Source organism: Chroicocephalus ridibundus, chromosome 3, assembly GCF_963924245.1.
Source record: "Chroicocephalus ridibundus chromosome 3, bChrRid1.1, whole genome shotgun sequence".
Taxonomy (NCBI): domain Eukaryota; kingdom Metazoa; phylum Chordata; class Aves; order Charadriiformes; family Laridae; genus Chroicocephalus; species Chroicocephalus ridibundus.
This window is the reverse complement of record NC_086286.1, coordinates 95274582-95297063: the sequence shown is the minus strand read 5'-3', so window position 1 is coordinate 95297063 and position 22482 is coordinate 95274582. Positions and strand designations below refer to the sequence as shown.

Here is a 22482-nt window from a genome sequence, read left to right as displayed (position 1 = left end):
TATAAAAAATCTATTGTCAACAGTGCTGAGGATGATAAAATACACTTCAAACACATCAGAGAATAAAGATGTCTTGATACTGGCATAAACTATTACTGATATGTTTCTGGGCTTGATTACGTTGTCAGTAACATTTTGTCCTTTCTTTTCTTTTTGTTCTGTATTAAGCAGAAATAACCTTTGTAAAGAGAAGAATGAAAAATCACACATTAAGTGGAATCATTTTTCTCTTGTAATTAAAAAATGCAATGTATTATAGTCCTACTGGGAAAGCTTAAGTAGGTTTGATGACTAAAGATGACTAAAGCAGCATTATTATACATGATCTGCAATCAGGGCAAAGAAAAATCTCATAATTGAATCACATGAAGAAGGTGGCATAACTATGAATGGTTACCTCAAGTGCTGCAGCATTCAATAGCAAATGCAGTAGAAGGCAAGAGAGAGTTTCAGAGTTGCTGCCGGTGCTCCCAGGCAAGCAGAACTACCAACCAGGTACACGCCAACAAGAAATCTCCTTTTACTGTGCAATGTTAAGATCACTGCATTGGCCACAAGTCAATGGCTGCTGGATGAAATACCGTCCATGAAATTATGTTCCATTCCCTCTGAATGGACAGGGCATGTATAGAGAAATGGGTGGTACTGTGCAATGAAAATGGATGGAAATAGCAAACCGACAAGCAGTGTTAAACGTAACACAACTCGCGACCTGCTACAATTTTGAACATTAGAATGACTAACCCGTAGTAAGAAAGTCAGTGTTGATTTTTTGAATAGGTACATTATACTCTTTTATATTCCTGTTATCTGATCCTATATAAGAGCTGTCTCTTAGCTTATCTTGTCCATGACATTTTCTGGCTATATGCAGAAAGTCAGGAGAGTAAATACTGATACTGTGGACAATCAGTTTCTCATTCCATTTGTTTCCCAACACAGGGAGGACTAGCATTCAAAGGTGGAGAACATAATTTTAAGAGGGAAAGGACTGTCCATGTTATTCAGAAAAGAGCCTTTTAACCAGCCCTTCAAAGGGCCACTTTCTCTAGGAGAACACAGAATCTCTATGAGGATTTTGAGACTAAGAGTGGAAAATGGGGAGGATTAGATGTTAGTGATGGTGTGTCAGGATTCAGATTAATAGGGATATAATTCTTTGAGGAGGGAAAAGCACGTCTCCTTTTAGGCTAATCAACACATTGTTTTAAAGGAACAAACCATCTGCCCTTGACCTCCTTTAAGGACAAATGAGCAACACTCCTTGCAAAACAAGTGCTCTTCTAAGACATGTCTTCCTTCTTGTTTTATCAGTTTAACTGATAACAAGGTAGCATGGGAAACCACTTCCAAGTCATGTGTAGCATTTTCCATAGCTGTAGTTTTGTAATAGTTTGTGCTAGACTCTGCAGTATTGAATTTTATTGGCTTCACGCCAGAGTTTGATAAGGATCCAAACTTGTTATATGGAGAGCAAGACCTACCGCCTTAAAACAGGCAACAAACAGTTTAGATTGCAACAGTGGAAATGGATAGATATCAAACTCTCTATCAGAAATTCAGACCTGACCCTTGTTAGGGAAATCTTGATTTGCCAAATGGAAATGCAGAATATGTCTCCAGAGGAAAGCCAAAGTACATGGTTATAAATAATATGTAAGGAAGAAGTCTACAAAACACTAAACTACAAAAGGAAAAGAATGCTGAAAAAGACAGAACATCAGTTATATGAAAGCTGTTTGAAAACCTAGGGAACACCCACCACCTGAGTAACATACAGAAACCATAATCCACTCAGTCACTTTGCACAGATGTGACAAAGCAAGCAAAGATGTGCTTGCTACGGTCAAAATGTGAACTTTCCTCAAGTGAGAGAAGAAATCTGTTCTCAAGATTCAGTATAAAAACTGTGAAGTCAAACAAATAAGTATCAAAATACGGACAAATATCAAAAATACCTGTAAGGATCTGGAGCAGACATACCTATAGTAATACACAAATCCAAAGAGACTTTATAAAGTGTGGGTGATAGTAAATATACAGACACACACCAAAGCTAAGTCCAGCCCTGACTATGAACTGTGGGTGAGCTACAAAGATGAATTTGCAAAATAAGTACTGGTTGTCTTAAACTTATAGGCTTTCATGGAGTGCCTACGGAAAGAGTGTATGTCATGGGCAGGATAACAACTTTGGTATCAAATCTGAACCAGACAGGAACTGGCTGGTTGCACCATATGTAGATATGATCACAGGAAATGAATGTCTCACAAAGATATATGTATGTTTTTGAGAGGATGTGGAAGGGGTTCGTTCTTTTCTTTTTCCAAGAGACAAAAATTCCATAAGCCTTGAAAAAAGATAGTAGGAAAAGCTGCCAAGCATTCAGCAAATGGCATAATTTGTAAAACACAAGATTTGATGTACTGGCTCTCAAAGTCTGATGATTGGACTGAAAAGAGGGGATTAAGTCAACATTTTCACTCAACCTGAGGAAGAATTGAATAACAATGTTATTACCATTTCTGTTCAAGTAACAGAAATATTTGGTGAGATGACAAAAGTCCACAGAATCATAGAATCATTTAGGTTGGAAAAGATCTCTAAGATAATCAAGTCCAACCATTAGCCTACTCCTGCTGGCCACACTATTTCTGACACAATCCAGGATGTTGTTGGCCTTCTTGGCCACCTGGGCACACCGCTGGCTCATATTCAGCCGGCTGTTGACCAACACCCCCAGGTCCTTTTCTGCCAGGCAGCTCCCCAGCCACTCTTCCCCAAGCCCATAACGCTGCGTGGGGTTGTTGTGACCCAAGTGCAGGACCCGGCACTTAGCCTTGTTGAACCTCATATCGTTGGCCTTGTCCCATCCATCCAGCCTGTCCAGATCCCTCTGCAAAGCCTTCCTACCCTCAAGTAGATCAACATTCCCACCCAACTTAGTGTTGTCTGCAAGCTTACTCGATCCCTTCGTTCAGGTCGTTGATAAAGATATTAAACAGAACCAGCCCCAATACTGAGCCCTGGGGAACACCACTTGTGACAGGCTGCTGCCTGGATTTAACTCCATTCACCACAACTCTTTGCGTCTGACCATCCAGCCAGTTTTTCACCCAGCGAGTGAAAAACCCATGTCCCATGCAAGCCATGAGCAGACGGTTTCTCCAGGAGAATGCTGTGGGAAATGGTGTCAAAGGCTTTACTAAAGTCTAAGTAGATAACAACCACAGCCTTTCCGTCATCCTCTAAGTGGATCACCTTGTCACAGAAGGAGATTAGGTTAGTCAACCAGGACCTGCCTTTCGTAAACCCACGATGACTGGGCCTGATCACCTGGTTGTCCTGTACATGCGGTGTGGTGGCACTCAAGGTGATCTGCTCCATAACCTTCCCTGGTACCAAGGTCAGACTGACAGGCCTGTAGTTCCCTGGATCCTCCTTCTGGCCCTTCTTGTAGATGGGCATCACATTTGCTAACCTCCAGTCAACTGGGATGTCCCTGGTCAGACAGGACTGCTGATAAATGATTGAAAGTGGCTTGGTAAGCACTTCTGCTAGCTCCCTCAGTACCTTTGCATGGATCCCATCCGGCCCCATAGGCTTGTGTATGTCTAAGTGGTGTAGCAGGTCACTAACCATTTCCCTGTGGATTATGGGGCTTCATTCTGCTCTCCGTCCCTGTCTTCCAGCTCAGGGGGCTGGGTACCCGGGGAACAACTGGTCTTACTACTAAAGACTGAGGCAAAAAAGTCATTAAATGCCTCAACCTTTTCCTCATCCTCTGTCACTATGTTTCCCTCTGCATCCAATATAGGATGAAGATTCTCCTTAGCCATCCTTTTGTTGCTAATGTATTTATAGAAACATTTTAACATTTTTTACTGTCTTTTATGGCAGTAGCCAGATTAAGTTCTAGTTGGGCTTTGGCCCTTCTAATTTTCTCCCTGCATAGCCTCACAGCATCCTTGTAGTCCTCCTGAGTTGCCTGCCCTTTCTTACAAAGGTCATAAACTCTTTGTTCCCCTTGCCAGAGGGCTCTGTTCACCCAGGCCAGTCTTCCTCCCCACCAGCTCATTTTTCAGCACACGGGGACTGCCCGCTCACGCACCTTTAGGATTTCTTTCTTGAAGAATGTTCAGCCTTCCTGGATTCCTTTGCCTTTCAGGACTGCCTCCCAAGGGACTTTGTCAACCAGTGTCCTAAACAGGTCAAAGTCTGCCCTCTGGAAGTCCAAGGTTCTGCTGACCCCTCTCCTTATTTCTTCAAGAATTGAAAACTCTATTATTTTGTGGTCACTATGCCCAAACATCACATCACCCACAAGTCCTTCTCTGTTTACAAACAACAGGCCCAGCATGGCACCTTCCCTAGTTGACTCACTTACCAGCTGTGTCAGGAAATTATCTTCCACACACTCCAGGAACCTCCTAGACTGTTTCCTCTCTGCTGTATTGTATTTCCAGACATATGGTAAACTGAAGTCCCCCACGAGGACAAGGGCTAGCAATCGTGAGACTCTTCCCAGCTGCTTATAGAATATTTCATCCATCTCTTCATCCTGGTTGGGTGGTCTATAACAGACTCCCACCATGATATCTGCCTTATTGGCCTTCCCCCTGATTCTTACCCATAAACACTCAGCCCTCTCATCACCATCATTAAGCTCTGAACAATCGAAACAGTCCGTAACATACAGGGCTACCCCACCACCTCTCCTTCCTTGCCTATGCCTTCTGAACAGCCTCTGGCCATCATCAGCCGCAGTCCAGTCATGGGATTCGTCCCACCAAGTTTCAGTAATGGCAACTATATCAAAGGTTTCCTGCTGCATGGTGGCTTCCAACTCCTCCTGTTTGTTGCCCATGCTGAGTGCATTGGTGTAGAGGCACTTCAACTGTGCTGTCGACCGTGTCACCTTTTTAATGGAACATCCCTTAATTCCTTTGAGGTATTTCATTGGTGTTTCCCTCTTGGCTCCTATTACCTCAGGAGCCCTTGGCTTATCTCCATAAGACTTCAAGTGTGCTGCAGTGTAGCCAGCATGTCTCAGAGCAACAGGCTCAGGGCCCTCACTAGCACCCCATCCCTCTAACCTTGGTGTGTCATACCACAGCATGTCACGGGAGAGCCTGATATTATTTCCCCTCAAGCCTAGTTTAAAGCTCTGCTGATGAGCCCCATTAGCTCATGAGCAAAAATCCTCTTCCCCCTTTGAGAAAGGTGAACCCCATCTGATGCCAGCAAGCCTGGGGCCATGTAGGCCATCCCATTATTGAAAAAACAAAAATTGTGTTGGTGACACCAGCCACAGAACCGTGTATTACAGACTGGGCCCGTCTGTTTCTTCCAGTGTCACTGCCCGCAACTGTAAGGAGAGACAAAATAAAAAAAACTGTGCTCCACATTCCCTTACCAACTGTCCCAAGGCCCTGAAGTCTCCTTTGATTGCCCTTGGACTATGCATTGCAGTTTCATCGCCACCCACAAGGAAGAGCAGCAATGGGTAATAGTCCAAGGGCCGCACCAGGCTAGAAAGTTTCCTAGTGATGGAAGTTAATATCTTCAAGAAACTGAATGCATAAGCAGGACTTTGGTAGTCCGGGGAAAGTGCCTTACAAGTCCAGTTTGACAAAATTTAGCAATTGTCAGAAAACGCTTTCTCAAAATTGTGTTCTGAACACGTTTGGTACCAGAAACATTTCAGTGTATACCATCCCAGACGCCCGTAGGTCTCCCAGTGGTCAAAACATGCACTGATGTACTCCTAGGGAAGCTCCGTTAATGAGCTTTGTGAACTGGGAAACTGCAAGAAGAAATCACTTTGAAAAGAACACAGCAACTATCATTTGCAGAGTCTCTAGGAGTTAGCAGCACCAAACATGCTAAGACCAAAGAATAAAAGAATAACTATCCCATCCCACTCTGCTGTACAGCATGTCAAATGTTATCAGCTAATTCGCATACATGTGTTCAGCCGTAACAATTAGCCTAACCCCCTTGCATCAATACAAAATTAACATGGATGCCAGAGCATAAAAGGTTTCAGAGTCTGCACTGGCTCTGGCAGCCATTCCACATTTCTTTTGGACACGGCAAAAGATATCAAATTCTCACAAACATTTCAAAAGGAAGATTTGGGAGCTGGGTTGCTACAGAGACATGTGCTTGAACGTCTGCCTGTAACATGTGACATCAGAAACGTGACTACAGCAGAAAAAAATGCGTGAAGAAATCACAAAGGAAATGCAAAGGCCTGGGTACAGCTGTACAGAGCTTCATTGTTTTCAATATGCGGGTAATTTTAAAGCCAAAATGAGACCATTTACTGCTGATATCTCACTACAGAGAAAGAAAATGTGAACAGGCACAAAGCAGGATACAAAAATATTTGGGAAGTAGAAGATTATTCTAGTGTGAGTTTTATGGCTATTGTCTTCTTTCAGGAATTCTCTCAAAAGTGTAGTTGTACCTGACGCATAAACAAATGATCTGGTGCAAAGCAGTGAGCGTAAATGGGAAGGAATGAAAAGAGCCATATTTAAGGGTGATGCTCTACCTGGGGAAGAGCAGGATAGACACGATGGGTGGTGAAGCCAACATTTACCATTGCCATTTTCCCAATTTGAAAAAGGGTTTTCAGTGGTCTTCCTAGAAGAACCACATCCACCGAAATCGAAAAGCCAAAAGGAGCTGTGGGATGCGTTTGCCCACGCGTGCACTGACATGGTAATCCCAGTAACCCTGATGGCCAGTGGCCAGGAGCACAGCTGCCCAGTGCATCCGTGTGCCATTCATTCCTGTGGCACCAGCAGGTCCTCAACAGCCTGTCCCTGGTGGTGGTATGACGTGAGTCTGCTGCTCTGGGGAGGCAGAAGGGCATCTGTCCTTCCTTCGTGGATGCTGAGGAAGATTAGCACAGTTTCAATGCTAGGAATTGTGTATGGGGTCTGATATGGTAAATCTATAAGAGATGATGAAAAACATAATTAAATGGCAGCTACCTAATTCTGGTGCGTGCTTTTACTGGCTGATTCAAAACTGGGTTTACTTGACATAAAAATTCTGGGCTTTTTTCTGGTGTAAGCGAATAAAGAAACATGACGGGTAGGTGCCATTTCAAGTAATAAAGACAAAAAGCTTAAAGGGAGTTGGATAGCAGAAGTCCTATATAACATGTGGCTAATTAAAACTAAGCATATCACTGGGATTTTAATATTATATCAATAGACTTGTAGCTGTGTATTAGATTAAAAGGCTCAGAACTGATTTCTCAATAATCCTCTATTAGCGTAGAATCAACATGGGAAATCTTAATCATAATTTGGAAAAGCAAGTGTAGTAAAAGTATCACATTCATTATAAAACTGATAAATGACAAAAAGGTGCATAAATTTAATTTCATGCTTATTGTGTATTGCACTGGGAACTGAACTGAAGGCTCTGGTTGTGATTTATAGCCACTAATAGGGTCTATTCTGGGTTATGTTTTCAGATTTACGGCCGCCTCTCCCACTGTTAAACTGCAGTTGGAAAGAATTAAAGCATTAGTTCCTTAAGCGTATATATGCACATGTAGATATACTTCGTAGCTGTTTAGATCAAAGATCTATCCTTCTAATGCTGAATCAGGAATAATACAAATGTGCATTCAAATTATACTATTATTGTGAACAATAAAGCACACACATATTCATATCTGCTGATTTTAATCTGGCAACAGAAGTGTGACTAGTCCTCCACCAGCCTCTGCATCACAACTATTTAAAGCTCAAACCTTTTTCAGGTTTCTCTGAGAGAGACTAGTGTTGTGCTTCCCCTCATATCGTATCTGTTTAAAGTGTAGAGCCCAACTCTGGTGCTCATTACTTTGAATCAGTAGAGGGGCTTTTTTTGCTTGAGAGAGGGATGCAGAAGTTTTGAGGTGTTATGTTCTTGCTTTAATTGAATGAGAAAACAATCTCATCCTCTTTGACGATAGATAATAAAGCATTGCTAGTTGAATAGTATCAACTCATCATGATGTGTCACCATAAAGAGATTTTAGCAGCTGGTGACTTTCTTAAACCACTCAGCCATAAATTAAAGCATGAGAACATGTTTATTCTCCCTCTTTTCCAACTGATTTGGAAACACTGGACTTCCTTGTTTATGAGCTTTTAGGGAAGAGAGGGCACTTCCCAAGCTCTATTAGATGACATTGCTCTTCCTAGTCCTGCTGTTGTGCTGGTGTAGAGAGTCTGTGCTGATTTACACCAGATGATCATCTGCAGTGCAGCTACACCGCAGAGATGTTGTCTGCAAGAGGGAAGCACTTGTGGCCTTATTAAAGCTTATTTCAGGGGATTAATTTGGTTTCTTCCCGGGTTCATTTCCCGGGCTTCTGACAATGTGGCTTGTAGACCAGTTTTCCTATGAGCTCAAGGCAGCAGCTCCTTACATCAGTCTGCAGCTCTGTTGTCCTACTTAGCTAGCCTTCAGAATACTTAACAACACAATTTCCATACAAGAAGTATAATTAAAATAACAGCAGAGCATTGTCTTGTGGGTGGATTTCTCATATCCAACCCTCAGCTCATTTACGCGTTGCAAAATAACCGGGAGTGTCCTAAAAGAACAGCAGAGCGCGCTCAACTTTGGTCCTTTTCTCATCTCGAAAATGATTCTAATTCCCAGAAATGATGGTCTACAACCAAGGCACCTGATTTCTGCAGCAGCGAATTATTTTAAGTTTTAATAAGCAGTTATGTTAATGAACAAGAAAGCTATGATAAAAACAGGTTTTTGCTGTTATAATGTTACGCTTAGGGAAATCCTTATCATTAAAAACTACCCGAGAAGCATATTAATGGAGACAATTTCAACAAATCATCACTTGTATCCTAATTAGATAGAGAAAAAAAGGGGGGGAAAAAGTGCTCATCATAGCTGGATTGTACAAAGTATGCTTAATTAGTTATCAATGCTGTTCATTAGAGTCCTCCGGGACTGTCTGTTAATAGAAACCTTGCTTAGGATGACCTCTTATTTTCTTTTCCTGCCATTTGTGTGACTCTCGTTGTTCTGGTGGCAGAGGAACCAAGGCACCTGCAGATGTAGAAAGCTTCAGGAGCACACTGGCGCCTGCGCTCCTTATGCCAAAAGGAAATGAATATTTTAAGCGCATGTGTTTCAGCCTTGCTTACCCTGCATATGTATAGTTCCCTGAGACAACTCGAGCTGCGTATGCAGAAGCATTTCAGAATGGCATCAGTCTGGATGAACTGTGCTTTGAGAAGGAAGAAAGACTTTCCACTGTCCGAACCACCGATGCATCTGCCACAGCAGTTACTGGGGGGGGCTAACCGTGAGCTTAAACATCAAAAAAAGTTACAGATTGTCATAACCGTGGTGCAAGGCCAGATGCAGCTGTGACTGGAAAAGGATAATAAGATCCTTAGGGGGCTTACAGGAAGGATGGGGAGGGACTCTTTATCAGGGAGTGTAATGATAGGACAAGGAGTAATGCTTTCAAACTGAAGGAGGCTAGATTTATATTGGATTCTAGAAAGAAATTCTTTACTGTGAGGGTGGTGAGACACTGGAACAGGTTGCCCAGGGAGGTTGTGGATGCCCCATCCCTGGAAGTGTTCAAGGCCAGGCTGGATGGGGCTTTGAGCAGCCTGGTCTAGTGGGAGGTGTCCCTGCCCATGGCAGGGGGTTGTAACTAGATGGTCTTTAAGGTTCCTTTCAACCCAAACCACTGTATGATTCTATGATAAAATAGGGGAAAAGGAAGAAACAGCGAAGGCCAGGGCATCCCTGCTCTACCTAGGAAGGGAAGGGTTAGGTGTCCAATAAATAAAAACTTGCTCATCAGTTCAAATTCAGTGTTGCTGAATTTTGAAGGAGTACAAATTTATCAACAGTGCAGAATTTGCCCATTCTGATGTAAATGTTGTCATTAATTTCTATAAGTAATCCAAAATTAATGAGGTTCCATTGTAATATATATAGGACAGAGATACTTGGAATGCATCATTTCTACAGCAAGCCTATACAAATCGTATGAGGTCTAATGATTTATTCTGCCACATGCTTTTCCAATTACGGCCTGATTTTCTGTTTCAATTGCTAAGGAACTAAAACCAAGTGATTTAAAGGCCTAGATTTATGCTTAATTTTGTAATAAGCCGTTCCAAATGAAATTTAAAAAAATATCCCGATCTTGTTTGGGATGCATCCTTACAATTTTTGTCCATGGAAAACCAAGAACCTCGTGACCGTGCAGCTGCCGTAGGAAAAAATAATGTCGTTCCCTGGCCTGCATTAACCTTGACAGAGATTTGACTTTACACTGTGACTGAGCACACTGATTACTAAAACATTACTTTTTCCACAGTGGGGTGGGATTCTTTGTTTCTCTCTGGTGTCAACCTGGGCCAATCCAAAATACAACAAAACTGTCATATGTACTACTATGAGGCGTTTCTGTTTCAACGCATTCACATTTTCTAGGAAAATCCTTTTCCTTTTAACTTTATTCGTGATGATATGTATTCCCTTCAAAATCAGTTGTTCTTTGAGGAAGTAGGAGTGACCAGGATATAGGGATCATTTTTAAACATCACTATTTCAGAAAGTGCAAAAATAAGTGTGAAACCCCATCTCCACTTTATTCGGTGTCTTTTCTGTTATTAAAGCTTATACTGCATTCTAAAACCTCCAGAAATTTGCTATGTGTGGAGGAAAATCATACACCGTATTTTTAAAATCAGCAGTTCTTTTAGCCTTCCAGTGTACAGAGACATATTTACTGTATTTGAGCTCAGTCACTATAGCTGTAGCAGCTGTTGTTAAAATTTACTTAAGTAGTAGAAACTTCAGTTAATTTTGAGAGATGCATAAATTCACTAATGCATAAATTCCTAACGTTGCTAGAAATGGTAACTACATTTCTCAAGGAATGAACAAAGATATGTCGCATTGTTTCTCCAAGAAAAATCATACTTTTACTCTGCCCTCCAAAAAAAAAAAAATTGAGAAAACATCCTTTTCCTTTTTTTCTCTCTCAGAATAGATATATCTCCATGAAGTTTATCTTTGTAGTACATGTATATGTGTTTGTGTGTGTGTGTGTGTGTGGAGACAAATAGGATTTCTGCCTCTGACACGAGCGCACCATGTAGTAGAAGAGACTCTCAAACACACGCTTTTATCACACAACGACTTCTTTCATCTTTGTGTAACTGAGCAGGCATAGCAAATAGTGGTTGCTGATGCTAGTACAGATGATGAATACAAAACTGCATAGCACTAATAGGAACCAGACTATTAAACTACCAAAAAAATTACCTCTTTTCAACTTCTACCAGCAGTTTTGTGATACTAATTTAACTGAATTGAAGCTGTAGGCTAGTCCTTCCAGAATATGAAGTACTTTCTGTTCTTGCCAGTTCTCCATTGGAGGCCCTGCTGGGGTCTAGAGTACGATAGAGGACACACTCCTGCACGTGTGGATCAGATCTTGTAAGATGCCTGTGACAATTTCAGCGTACTTACAAAGCAGGAGGTGTTTCTCATGCATCTGTACACACAGTACGTTTTCCAGGGAAATGAGAAACTTTAGTCAAATGAAATGTGATTAGACTTTAACAAGTAAAAGATTTTACTGGAAGCAAAGAATGTTTTAGGCTTTGCTGGCCTCCTGTCCTTTGGTATCTCTTGCCCCTGCCCCAAAGAAGAAACTTCGTCAGGAGAATCAGATGTCAAATGGCCTGGACGCCTGCCATCCACCCCCATAAATTCAGAGACGTCCTCTAACAACATGTAAACCAGATCTGACAATTCAAGATTTAACTACCACTATAAAAGTGGTAGTGAAATCACTAAAATACATATTCTTCCTTTTTTTCCAGTTGGCTTCTTGTCCATTTTTTTCTTGGCCTGCTCAGAATTTCCTACAAGGAAATGTACCCCATGGTAGCCAACTATTAAGAATTATTGTTACTATATGGAGCACTTTTTCAATTTTGCACATAATCCGTTCTGAAGTTGTGCAATAACTCTGTCCATGGAATTAAGTTGAAGTGTCTTGTAGTAGAATGAGTAAAAAGAAAAACTTAAACAATCAGTCATTTTTCCATGTGTTCTTTTCTAACCAAAAAAAGTGACATTTTCTTTAGCTGAGTTTTAGCAGAGGGATCTCTTCTGCTTTTGTGATTTAGAAATTCAGTATGGGATTTCCAAAACTGGAAATGAAGACACTGAAAAAGATTCTAAAAACTCTTTCAATGTGATATAGTTATACAAGCTCACATGTTTTTGGAAGGAATACTACATTGTCCAATTGTTCTATGAAAGCAAAAGCAAATTAAATTCACAATGTTTCAATGTACTGCCAGTAATCATAAGCTAGTAAAACACCGTTACATGACACAATATTAATAATGCCACTTATTCAGGTAAATTAATGCCTGAGTTGACATATGTGATATTTACAACCTTGTTGGCTTGCAAAGTTGTAGGGTCTCACAGTCTAAAAACATGCAAAATTTTTATTGGGAAAAAGTAAGTACTGGATCAAACTTACACGTGCAAATATTCCTCTATTTAATTCATTTGCAGTGCTTTCTTACCAGTACCATACTAGTCCTCATCCTGTAGGAATAACAAATTAATTGGCTGACAAGGAACAGCTTTCTCCTGGATGTGGAAGTACATTCAGCTGCCAAATAAAATACAACTTTCATCCTCTTCTTGATGAACTGCTTAAGAAGGTCCTTCAAGTACTTTTCTCCATCTTTCGGTTAACACACAAATTTTTATTTTATCACTTCAAAACACATAACTTTATTATGGCATTCCAGAAGAGTATCTAAATTAAGTTTATAATTCCATACCAATGTGTATATACTGTATCACTGCATATTATAGGGATTCAGATTTCCGTAAGGTATGGAGCTGAATTGCGCTCCAAGCTCTATTGCTGCAACTCTGCTGACCTCACTGTTATATTGAACATTTTCTACCAGTAAAAATTGCATAAATACAGGTTGATGCTATCGAAATGGACAGTCTTAAAGGTTCCAATGTGAAAGGGAAGCAAACCAGACAAACAAGGCAAGATTTTTAAATGTTTTCATTCACAAGTTGTCCAGGGACAGTTATGCCTAGAGTAAATGTTCATTTACTGTCTTACAAACAATTACATACCCATTGTATGTAATTACACTTGCATGTATCTTAATCTACTTCTGGGAACAAATTGATTCCTAAATGTATATATATAATATGTGTGCTTCACTAGCTGTCTAAGTTACGTGTCGTCTCATCTTCAATGTCCAAATTCATTGAATATTTTGCTTTGGTATTTTTTTAGTATGATTCAGTCCTTCAGCGTATCAGTTAGTAGGCAATCTTAGCAGACATTTGGTGTTATTCAGGTTAGATTTGGACCCTTCACCAGGAAGCTCTTGAGACAGTGTTTTGCGTGTAGATGCGCAACCATCCTGGGGAACAAGGTCCCAAGTTTGGTTTGTGATCTTCAGGTGCTCACGGTAAACTGGTAGACACGCACAGTGGTCATAAATTTCCTGATGCTTCAGTGTTGGTTTTCTATAACAGGCATTTTTCTTATTTTCCATTTCTAGGAATTTGTCATGATTGTTGTCTTTGGTTTGGAATTTATTATTCGTATCTGGTCTGCTGGATGCTGTTGTCGATACCGAGGATGGCAAGGAAGACTGCGCTTTGCAAGGAAACCATTCTGTGTAATAGGTGAGTGTCCCAGCTCTAGTTTATTTTAAGATAAAAATATACGCTCCTCCTTCTGTTTTACTTCTACTACAGTAATCAGGTGGAAATCCAGAGTAGCTGCGTGTCACCTGTCATCTGCACAAGGCTTTTCTAGATATAAAATCACAAAGTCCCTAAATACCAGTCAGCCCATGTTTCTTACATTCTCCAAGAGACATCTTCCTATGGATGTCGTACAGCTGGAATGTATATTGGAAGAATGAGCAACTCAAGAGTTTACCTCCTTGAAAATCATGGGAGTGGTATTCATTTAATGGGGATGAATATTAAACATCTTGTATATACATGCATACATACCATGAACATATGTGCACAGATCCTGTTCTGCTTATTTCACCTCTATGACCACACATGTATACATTGCAATAAGTTTGAAAACCTGCCTAGAGATGTCTTCTGATGACATTGCTTCTTCCTGCATTGCTGCTCTCCAGATATCTGCTCTGCCAATGACTCTGGCATAGGCTATAGCATACTTCTACAACTGTTTCAAGAGACTCTTCCTCCCCTTCTTTGCTCTAGAAATTCTCTCTGAGGATGGTGAATAGGCCCACAACCAGTCAAAGCCCTATTTTTAAAAAGAACGTGCAGGAAAACCGCTTCACAATAAAGGCAGCAATCAAGGATGGCTAACCAAATTAATAATTTCGTATTTTTCTGAAGGTTTGGAGCAAATGCTTTTTGCAGGACATCTGTGGAACTTCAGGATATCAACATCCTAACTTCTTTCTCAGCCTCCTTCCTCTCTCCAGCCTTTAATTTTATCTGCTGTATCTTAAATTAACTTAAAGATTGATTGGGGCAGGAAGCATATTTTCCCATGCTTCTATACAGCAGCTGGCACAACAGAGTCACACGCTTATAGTAGTTACACACACAGGTCTCAGTGTAACAGTGAATAACAATATTGCCACGTAGACGAGTGCAATCCTGGTCTAAAAAAAGTTATGCAGTGTCCCGTGGCATAGCAGACTGGTGCACTGGTTAGAGCTAATGTGTAAAGCAAGCTTTTGCCTTCTGCCTCATTCCCTGGTAAATCCACCCCTTCTCCCACTGAGGAATTCCTGCAATGGAGAAGTGCACGAGTAGGTGGAAAGGCATCGCGGACTGTCTCCCCCTCAGAAGGAATCACCCCCCCATCTATGCCGTTGTGTGACACTGCGGCAGAGGAAGATGTATGGGGATGGGGACTTGTTTTGGTCAGGCAGCAGGGGAGGGGGGCAGGTGCCTCACCCAACCCCATCCGGCGCCAGGTCACACACCCACCCTGCGGTTCCCATGCCTCGCTGAAAGGAAAGACGAAAGAAAATTCAGAAATCTTCCCAGCCTTTAGCAGCCACCTGTCGAGGGACAGCTAGAAATTCAGACATTCACTTTCTCTGGCATCAACAAACACGGCTACTCTCCTTAAACAGACTTACCGTTACTACAAGATTTTGTGGTGCACCTGAAACTTTGCAGTAGTCAGGTTTTGTCAGCACACAGTCATAAGAAAACACTAGACTGTCAATTTATTAAAATTAACCTTCTTCAGCCATTTAGAACTTACTAGAAACATACAAATCCTTAAAGAATTTGAGCTTACCAGAAGCATTTGACGTCTCAGAGTGGTTTGCTGCTCTCCCAAATGCCATTGTGTGGGAACACTAGCAGTTTGTTTGATTCAGCTTTTGTCTCTCCTCCTTTTTCTGTCTCCATTCAACTGGCAAATTTTCTGCCAGTGACTAACTTCAGTCTGAGGTGTTAATTCCCAGCAAAAGTGAATGGAGCGGTTGTTCCTTGTCCAAAACTCTGCATGTTATCACAGGGCGACTGATGTAGATTTTCCCCCTTTTCTTTAAACAGCTCGTAGCTCCCCTCCTGCTCTTTGTGAAATAGTTCAGGCAGGTCTCCTGGCACAGGTCTCAGCGAGCGTTGGGTTTTACTTCACTTGATTGTGTTTTTTCTTCCTTTCTTTGGAGTTCATGTGCTCACCTTGTTGTGCATAGGTTCACGTAGGCTATCTGTACCCTTAAAAGCATCTTCTCTGTTCCTCTTGCAGCTGCATCACTTGCTAGGAGAATTAATTAGTAGCCAACAGTCTTTTGCTTGTGGATGTCTTCCTAAGGTGGATCATTGGATGAAAAGGGAACTTTGTTCTGCAAAACACTATACAGCCACTAGTGCAGCTGCTGGAAACTAAATCAGTAGCTTGAATTTCTTGCCATTAATTATTCTGTGTCTCTCTTCTGCTGATGATTGAGTTTTGTCAACTTCTGGACTTTAGCATCCGTTAGCAGAGGAGTTTCAGATGTTCAGCATCTCTACAGATTTGATCTTTACAGGAAGAACCTTTAGCAAGTCATCTTGCAGCTCTTGCTACGTAAGGTAACTACTTGCCTGGCACCTCAACTTTGCAGTCACGGCAAAATGTGCCCTAGCAGCAAAGGCCGACAGGCTGTATTAGCTAGAGCACCATCAGTAGATGAAGACACGTGATTATCTCCCTTTACCTGGCACTCATCAGTCCATATCTAAGGTACTGCAGCCCATATGCCCCTTCCAACACCATATATGAAAGATGTCAATAAGCTGGAGTGAGTTCAGTGAAGGCCACCAAGATGACTGGGGCTGGAGCATTTGCCCTGCGAGGAGAGGCTGAGGGACCTGGGCTTGTTCAGCCCGGAGCAGGGATGGCTTCAACTCTGTGAACTCAGTTCTGAGGTCTCCTTAAAAGCACATGGCCATTTTCGGCCTATTACTTTTCATGTGTTTGTTTAATTATTTACTTACTCATCCATTCAGTTATTCTTTCTGCTTATTGTTACACTGGAACAATAATATTTTAGCAGACTTAGTCTGCTTACTATTAATTAAATTTGCTATGTGTCTTCAGCAGATCTGTTCTCTGATTATTTTTGTGATCAAACACAAATCACATATTGGAAAGGCCTAAGAGCTAGAAATAATAAATTTGAGGACTGCCTTAAGGGTCACATTCAGACAGCCCTTATTTTTTTCCATTAATAACCTAATAACCAGCAAAAAATTATTCAGGGCCAAAGCTCTGGGCTTACATTAGTGTGCCTACAATGTCACTACCCTGACAAATTAGTTCATCAAGCAACTCTGTGTGCTACCAGGTTAGTAACGATATCGATCAAATTATTTGACAGTTTTGTACCCTTGTTTATGTCTGTGAAAATGGGAATAACAGTGTAGTATTAAGCCTTGGTTTTTATTTTGTTCTGTATTAGGAGTTACCTGCCATCCCTCATTTTCTCTGGTTGTGTATGAGCTCATGTACATACTCTAAAGGGCACACCAACATACCATCCCAGGTACTTAATGTAAAGAGGTACTTGCTTCTGCAAATCCTAAATTTCTCCGGCGTATCAGTCTGAAGCTTGGCTGTTGGCACTGTAGAGCAACGTTGCTGCGTTTATGCTGTGCAGAGGTGTAGAAATCAAGGCATCACATCTCCTAACTGCTGCCCCTGGGTGCCAGGGGCTACAATGCCCAAGGGAAAATCTGTGTCTTCCCATGTCTTAGGGGAAGCCATGCTCCCCAAAGATCCCTGCTATAAAAGAGGATGTCTCCTAATCAGGAAGAAAGTAAGGCATCCCCTCCCTGTAAAGCCAGTCAGGGAGCATATAGCATTTCTCCAGGGTAACTAGACTTCCCAGTGGTCCAGCCCAGCGAAAGATTTCATGTGTTTCAGTTAGTCCCTTAGCAGTTTCCCTACAGCTGCTTCTATTTTACCTCTAGTCAAGCTACAGCATGATGGAAATGTCACAGGTTCAAATTCTGATGAGGCTGCAGAATGAACAAATTCCCAACAGGAAGCTAAAGTCCATTATCTGTAATCAGGCTCTGAAACTTCATGGCTGGCAAACCTTGTTTCAGAGCATTAAGTGATAGCAGCGGCTGTTGCGTATTAGTGGATCCATTTTTCATTAATTAGAGTGGTAATGAACCATCATATGGCACTTTTGTCAAACCTTTATAAACAAATACATATCTAGTGTGCTACAAGATCTGCTGAACTTTTAATTTGAATTAATTCAATATATTTATGTAATGATACATAGTGTGTCTGTCATCTTGGTATTTAGACACATTATATAGTTTAAATACAGACAGATAGTAAATCTGCTGCTCCTGATAAACAATTTAAATAGCCCCTTTCCAGTATAATTTGAACTCTAAATAACCCAGCAATGGTCTGTAATTATAGTATATACTTGACCAAGGAGACACAACTCACATCACATCTCATTATAAATCCTGGCAACACCAAGTTCCAGGAGGAGCAAATTCCATGTGTGGGTCTCCTGCCACCCTGACTTGAACTCATCTCAGGAACATGCTGCCCACTTCACTCCAGAAAGTACTCTGATAGTAACAGTAGTAGTAGTATTAAGATTGGAAATTGAAAGTTCATCAGATAATTTCAGCGGCCATAATTATGTGCAATGAACAGAGGTGCTCTTTAGGCTAAATCAATTCCAAATTCTGTAGGTTTTTAAAACCAATATTTAGTGGCACATCTTTGTGTTTGACAATCCTGGCAGTGCAGTTTTTAGAAAAGTGTAGGAAAAATAATGTCTTCTCAATATCATCTATGGGCCCTGTTCTTTCGCATTTACTTTTGCTGGGTACTGCCCCCCTTGCTGAGAAAGGTACTGTTTGCTATGAGTAAGGCATCAAGCTCTGGTCTTCTCTTCCTAGAAGTTGTGTGTCTGCTATTCAAAAAAAATCTGCTAGTTTGGTATGATGCAGTTCCTGTTGAAATTTCTTTCCTGTATGTTGTAAAGAGTTCAGCAGCCCAGCAGAAAAGGACCTGGGGGTGCTGGTGGATGGCCAGCTTAACATGAGCCAGCAGTGTGCCCAGGTGGCCAAGAAGGCCAACAGCATCCTGGCCTGTATCAGGAACAGTGTGGCCAGCAGGACTAGGGAAGTGATCGTGCCTCTGTACTCAGCGCTGGTGAGGCCCCACCTCGAGTGCTGTGTTCAGTTCTGGGCCCCTCTGTACAAGAGGGGCATTGAAGTGCTGGAGTGTGTCCAGAGGAGAGCTACCAGGCTGGTGAGGGGTCTGGAGACCAGGCCATATGAGGAGAGGCTGAGGGAGCTGGGCATGTTTAGCTTGGAGAAGAGGAGGCTGAGGGGAGACCTCATTGCCCTCTACAACTACCTGAAAGGAGGTTGGAGAGAGGTGGGTGTTGGCCTCTTCTCCCAGGTGAATAATGACAGGACCAGAGGAAATGGTCTGAAGTTGTGGCAGGGGAGGTTTAGATTAGATATTAGGAATTACTTTACTGAAAGAGTGGTCAGGCACTGGAACAGCCTGCCCAGGGAGGTGGTTGAGTCACCATCTCTACAGGTGTTTAAGAAACGTGTAGATGTGGCACTTCAGGGCATGCTCTAGTGGCAGAGATTGTAGGTTGTTTGGGTATTTTTTTGGTTTGGTTTTTTTTTGTGTGTGTGTGTATGGTTGGACTCGATGATCTCAAAGGTCCTTTCCAACCATGAAGATTCGATGATTCTATGATTCTATGATTTGTTGATTGGCATGCTTTTTGATCTTACACTAGTGTCACTACCATGTTATCTTGATTAGAGGAGTGCAGACCATGAATTGGGCAACCTGAGTGAGGTGTCTGACAAATTCCTTGCCGCTGGGCAGCTGTGGGTAGTGTCACAGTTCATGAGGCTTGGAGTTCGAGGTTTGGATCTGAGGGCTGAGCTTTTTTTGCATCCTCTGCATCTGCTGAGGTATCTGGTGATAAAGGAGGTCAGCAAGGCCAGCGTAAGATTTCTGATGAAATTATTTTCCATTGAAAAATAGAGATTAATGGAAGTCAAAGTAATTCATGGAAACAAGCCAATTCCTTTTTCTTGAGGAAAGGCATTTTATATTCAATCTGGATCTTTATTTCTTTATCATGAAAATTAGAAGCACTCTCTCCCCCAGACATGCAGAATAGCCAATAATACTGTTTCTGGATAAAGTATGGTTAAATTCTTGCTTTGGGAGGAAAATCACGATCTCTCAGAGCCATTGAAACTATCCAAACATCAATAAATAATTTGCCCAGAGAGAGAAGCTGATTTACCCCGTCACCTGGTATTAATTGTAGTTATCTGCTACGTGAGAAACTTTGAGTTTGTTCATCCAAAGAATAATCAGTCATTGTTAAATAGACATGGATGAAATAGGTTAGAGCACTGGGACGTGAAGAATCAGAGAATCAAGACAGGTTTGTGATAGAAAGCCTGTTAAAAGCCAGAGACCTTTTACTAAAAAAGAATTTATTTGTGATATTAGAATTACTTTCTTAGAAGGCTATTGATGTTATTTTCCCAAGCATGAGGTAGTTATGTCCATTCCGAATAAGACTAATGTAACTGAGTACCTGCACTAATATGTTTAGTGACTGCTAATTCAGTTCACTTTTTTTAGGAAAGTCTCCTGAAGTTGAATGTCACAGTTAAATTATTTAGAAATAAGGAGGTGCTCTGTTCATGCGCACTCAGAATCTGTAAGTGGTTTATGGAGTCTTTCAAATGATTGATGATCTCTCATATTTGAATGTCGGAAAGTACATATATGATATTTTTTAATATTATCAAATTCTGCATTATAAAATACTATATATTGTGAAATATTACAGATGTATACTCTAGAATTTCCAGTGCTGCTTATGAGCCACAAGGTTTGAGTGACTCGGAAATGTACAGTAAGAAGGAGGTAAACAACTGACAGACCAAGAAGCAGTCAGCATTTTCTGGTTTTAGACTTGGTATGTTCAATTTTGCTCACATTTTTTAGAGACTGCCTTTAAACTCATTGCTACCAGAGATGCCCTCTATATGAAAAGAGTTACAGAAATACCTTTCTTTTCACTACCTGTCTTTATTTGAGTTGAGATGGTCATATCCTGCCTTACTATGCTGAATTCCCATCATATCCATAGGCAAGATAGTTGCTCAAATTTCCATACATACATGTAAATTCTACAATCCAAAATTCAGTAATTGCTACTGTAAGCACCGGTGTGGAAATTAGAAGTAGACAGGATTGTGCCGCATTCACTTATCTGCCTACCTCAGCATCTGGAGTCTCAAAAGCAGTAAAATAGTTGGTTTGTTTTTCAAATTTTATCATTCCTAGCATCTAAAAAAAGTGATATTTTTAATGAAGTAAGTGACTAACATGTCAGAGCCTAATTGATATGCAAGGAAATACTCAGCTTTCTTGGCTTTTTTCTAGATGTTGCACTGCAGATCAGCTGCTTCAGTGTGTGACATTCGTTGTAACTCCCACCTCAGATCATCGCCAGCTCTTTCCCATAGCTCCTCTGTGAGAGGAATTGCCGGATCGGTGGCTGTGCAGGTTTTGCTTTTGCAGCAGCAAATTATGCTCTCCAGGCAGAAATCTGAATTGTTAGGAACATTTCCATATTGGTCCAAAATAGCATGCTATTAGACTAGGTGTTTGCTATTTTGGACTTCTGCGACTGCCTGTTATTCTATCCTTGGCATGCGTGCAGCCTCTCACGGGATGCGATACCCATAGCTTGTGGTACCACTTTATTTCCAAAGCCAGTTTCAGTGGGTCTTCTATTTTACTAAAAACATGCCTATACTTACTTAGGGGTGCTTTGGCAGCATGTTAACTTAAATGTCAATGTTAATGCTTCAGTGTGGTACATCAGACAACTGTCAGTTTGACTATGTGAGCCATGATTAACTACTCTTCCCCGTGTTAGTCAATCAAATCGCGCTTTCTCTCGTGGTGTCCCAGCCTCACACCTGTGAGCCCAAATGAAGGTATTTGAAGAGGTCTAAGCGGAGTTATTGGCTTGGCATATACTGCAGGAATCTGTCTAGAATGGTTTTGCAAGCAAATATGGGAAATGTAGTGAGAAAGAGTAGGATGGGATAGGATGGGATAGGATGGGATGGGATGGGATGGGATGGGATAGAATAGAATAGAATAGAATAGAATAGAATAGAATAGAATAGAATAGAATAGAATAGAATAGAATAGAATAGAATAGAATAGAAAATTTCAGTTGGAAGGTGCCTACAACGATCATCTAGTCCAACTGCCTGACCACTTTGGGGCTGACCAAGCTAATGCATGTTATTAAGGGCATCGTCCAAATGCCTCTTAAACACTGACAGGCTTGGGGCATTGCCTGCCTCTCTAGGAAGCCCAGTCCAGTGTTTGACCACCCTCTCAGTAAAGAAATGCTTCCTAATGCCAAGTCGCTAGGGTGATCAGGTAGATCAGGTAGATCGCCCTAGGTCTTGTATTGTGAGCAATTACCTCATTCACGTTTTTCTGTAATAATTACACTTTTACTAATCCTTGTGCACAGATCACTTCATTCCTTTTACATTCACCCTGTGGCCTATGACAGCAAGCAACATGCTGCTATCTTATATTTGATGTGTGTCTTTCCATTTTTGGTGCTTTTAGCTTATAATTATTAGTCTTATGCCTGTTTAATTTTATAACTTTATTTCTGTCTTTGCTGAAGACTAGTTTAATTCTGTTCAGGTCATTCTGCATGCGAAAGATTTCTCCAGGAAAAGGGTCATAGGTGCAGTCAGTTAAAAACAGTGGTTTCATTTTGCTTGGCTGTATTGTCATTTAGAAAAATAGGCATTTTCAGTTGCTTTTGATAGTGTTGTTTT

General features: G+C 41.2%; 1 protein-coding gene across 3 annotated transcripts in view; it reads left to right on the top strand.

The window, feature by feature from the left end:
* KCNQ5 (potassium voltage-gated channel subfamily Q member 5) overlaps positions 1-22482 on the top strand; it is a 306072-nt gene that overhangs the window by 216782 nt on the left and 66808 nt on the right. For all 3 annotated transcript variants that reach the window (XM_063330168.1, XM_063330167.1, XM_063330166.1), the window contains exon 3: positions 13632-13758. In XM_063330168.1, coding sequence (XP_063186238.1) covers positions 13632-13758 — 127 coding nt within the window. The remainder of the gene's footprint in view (positions 1-13631; positions 13759-22482) is intronic.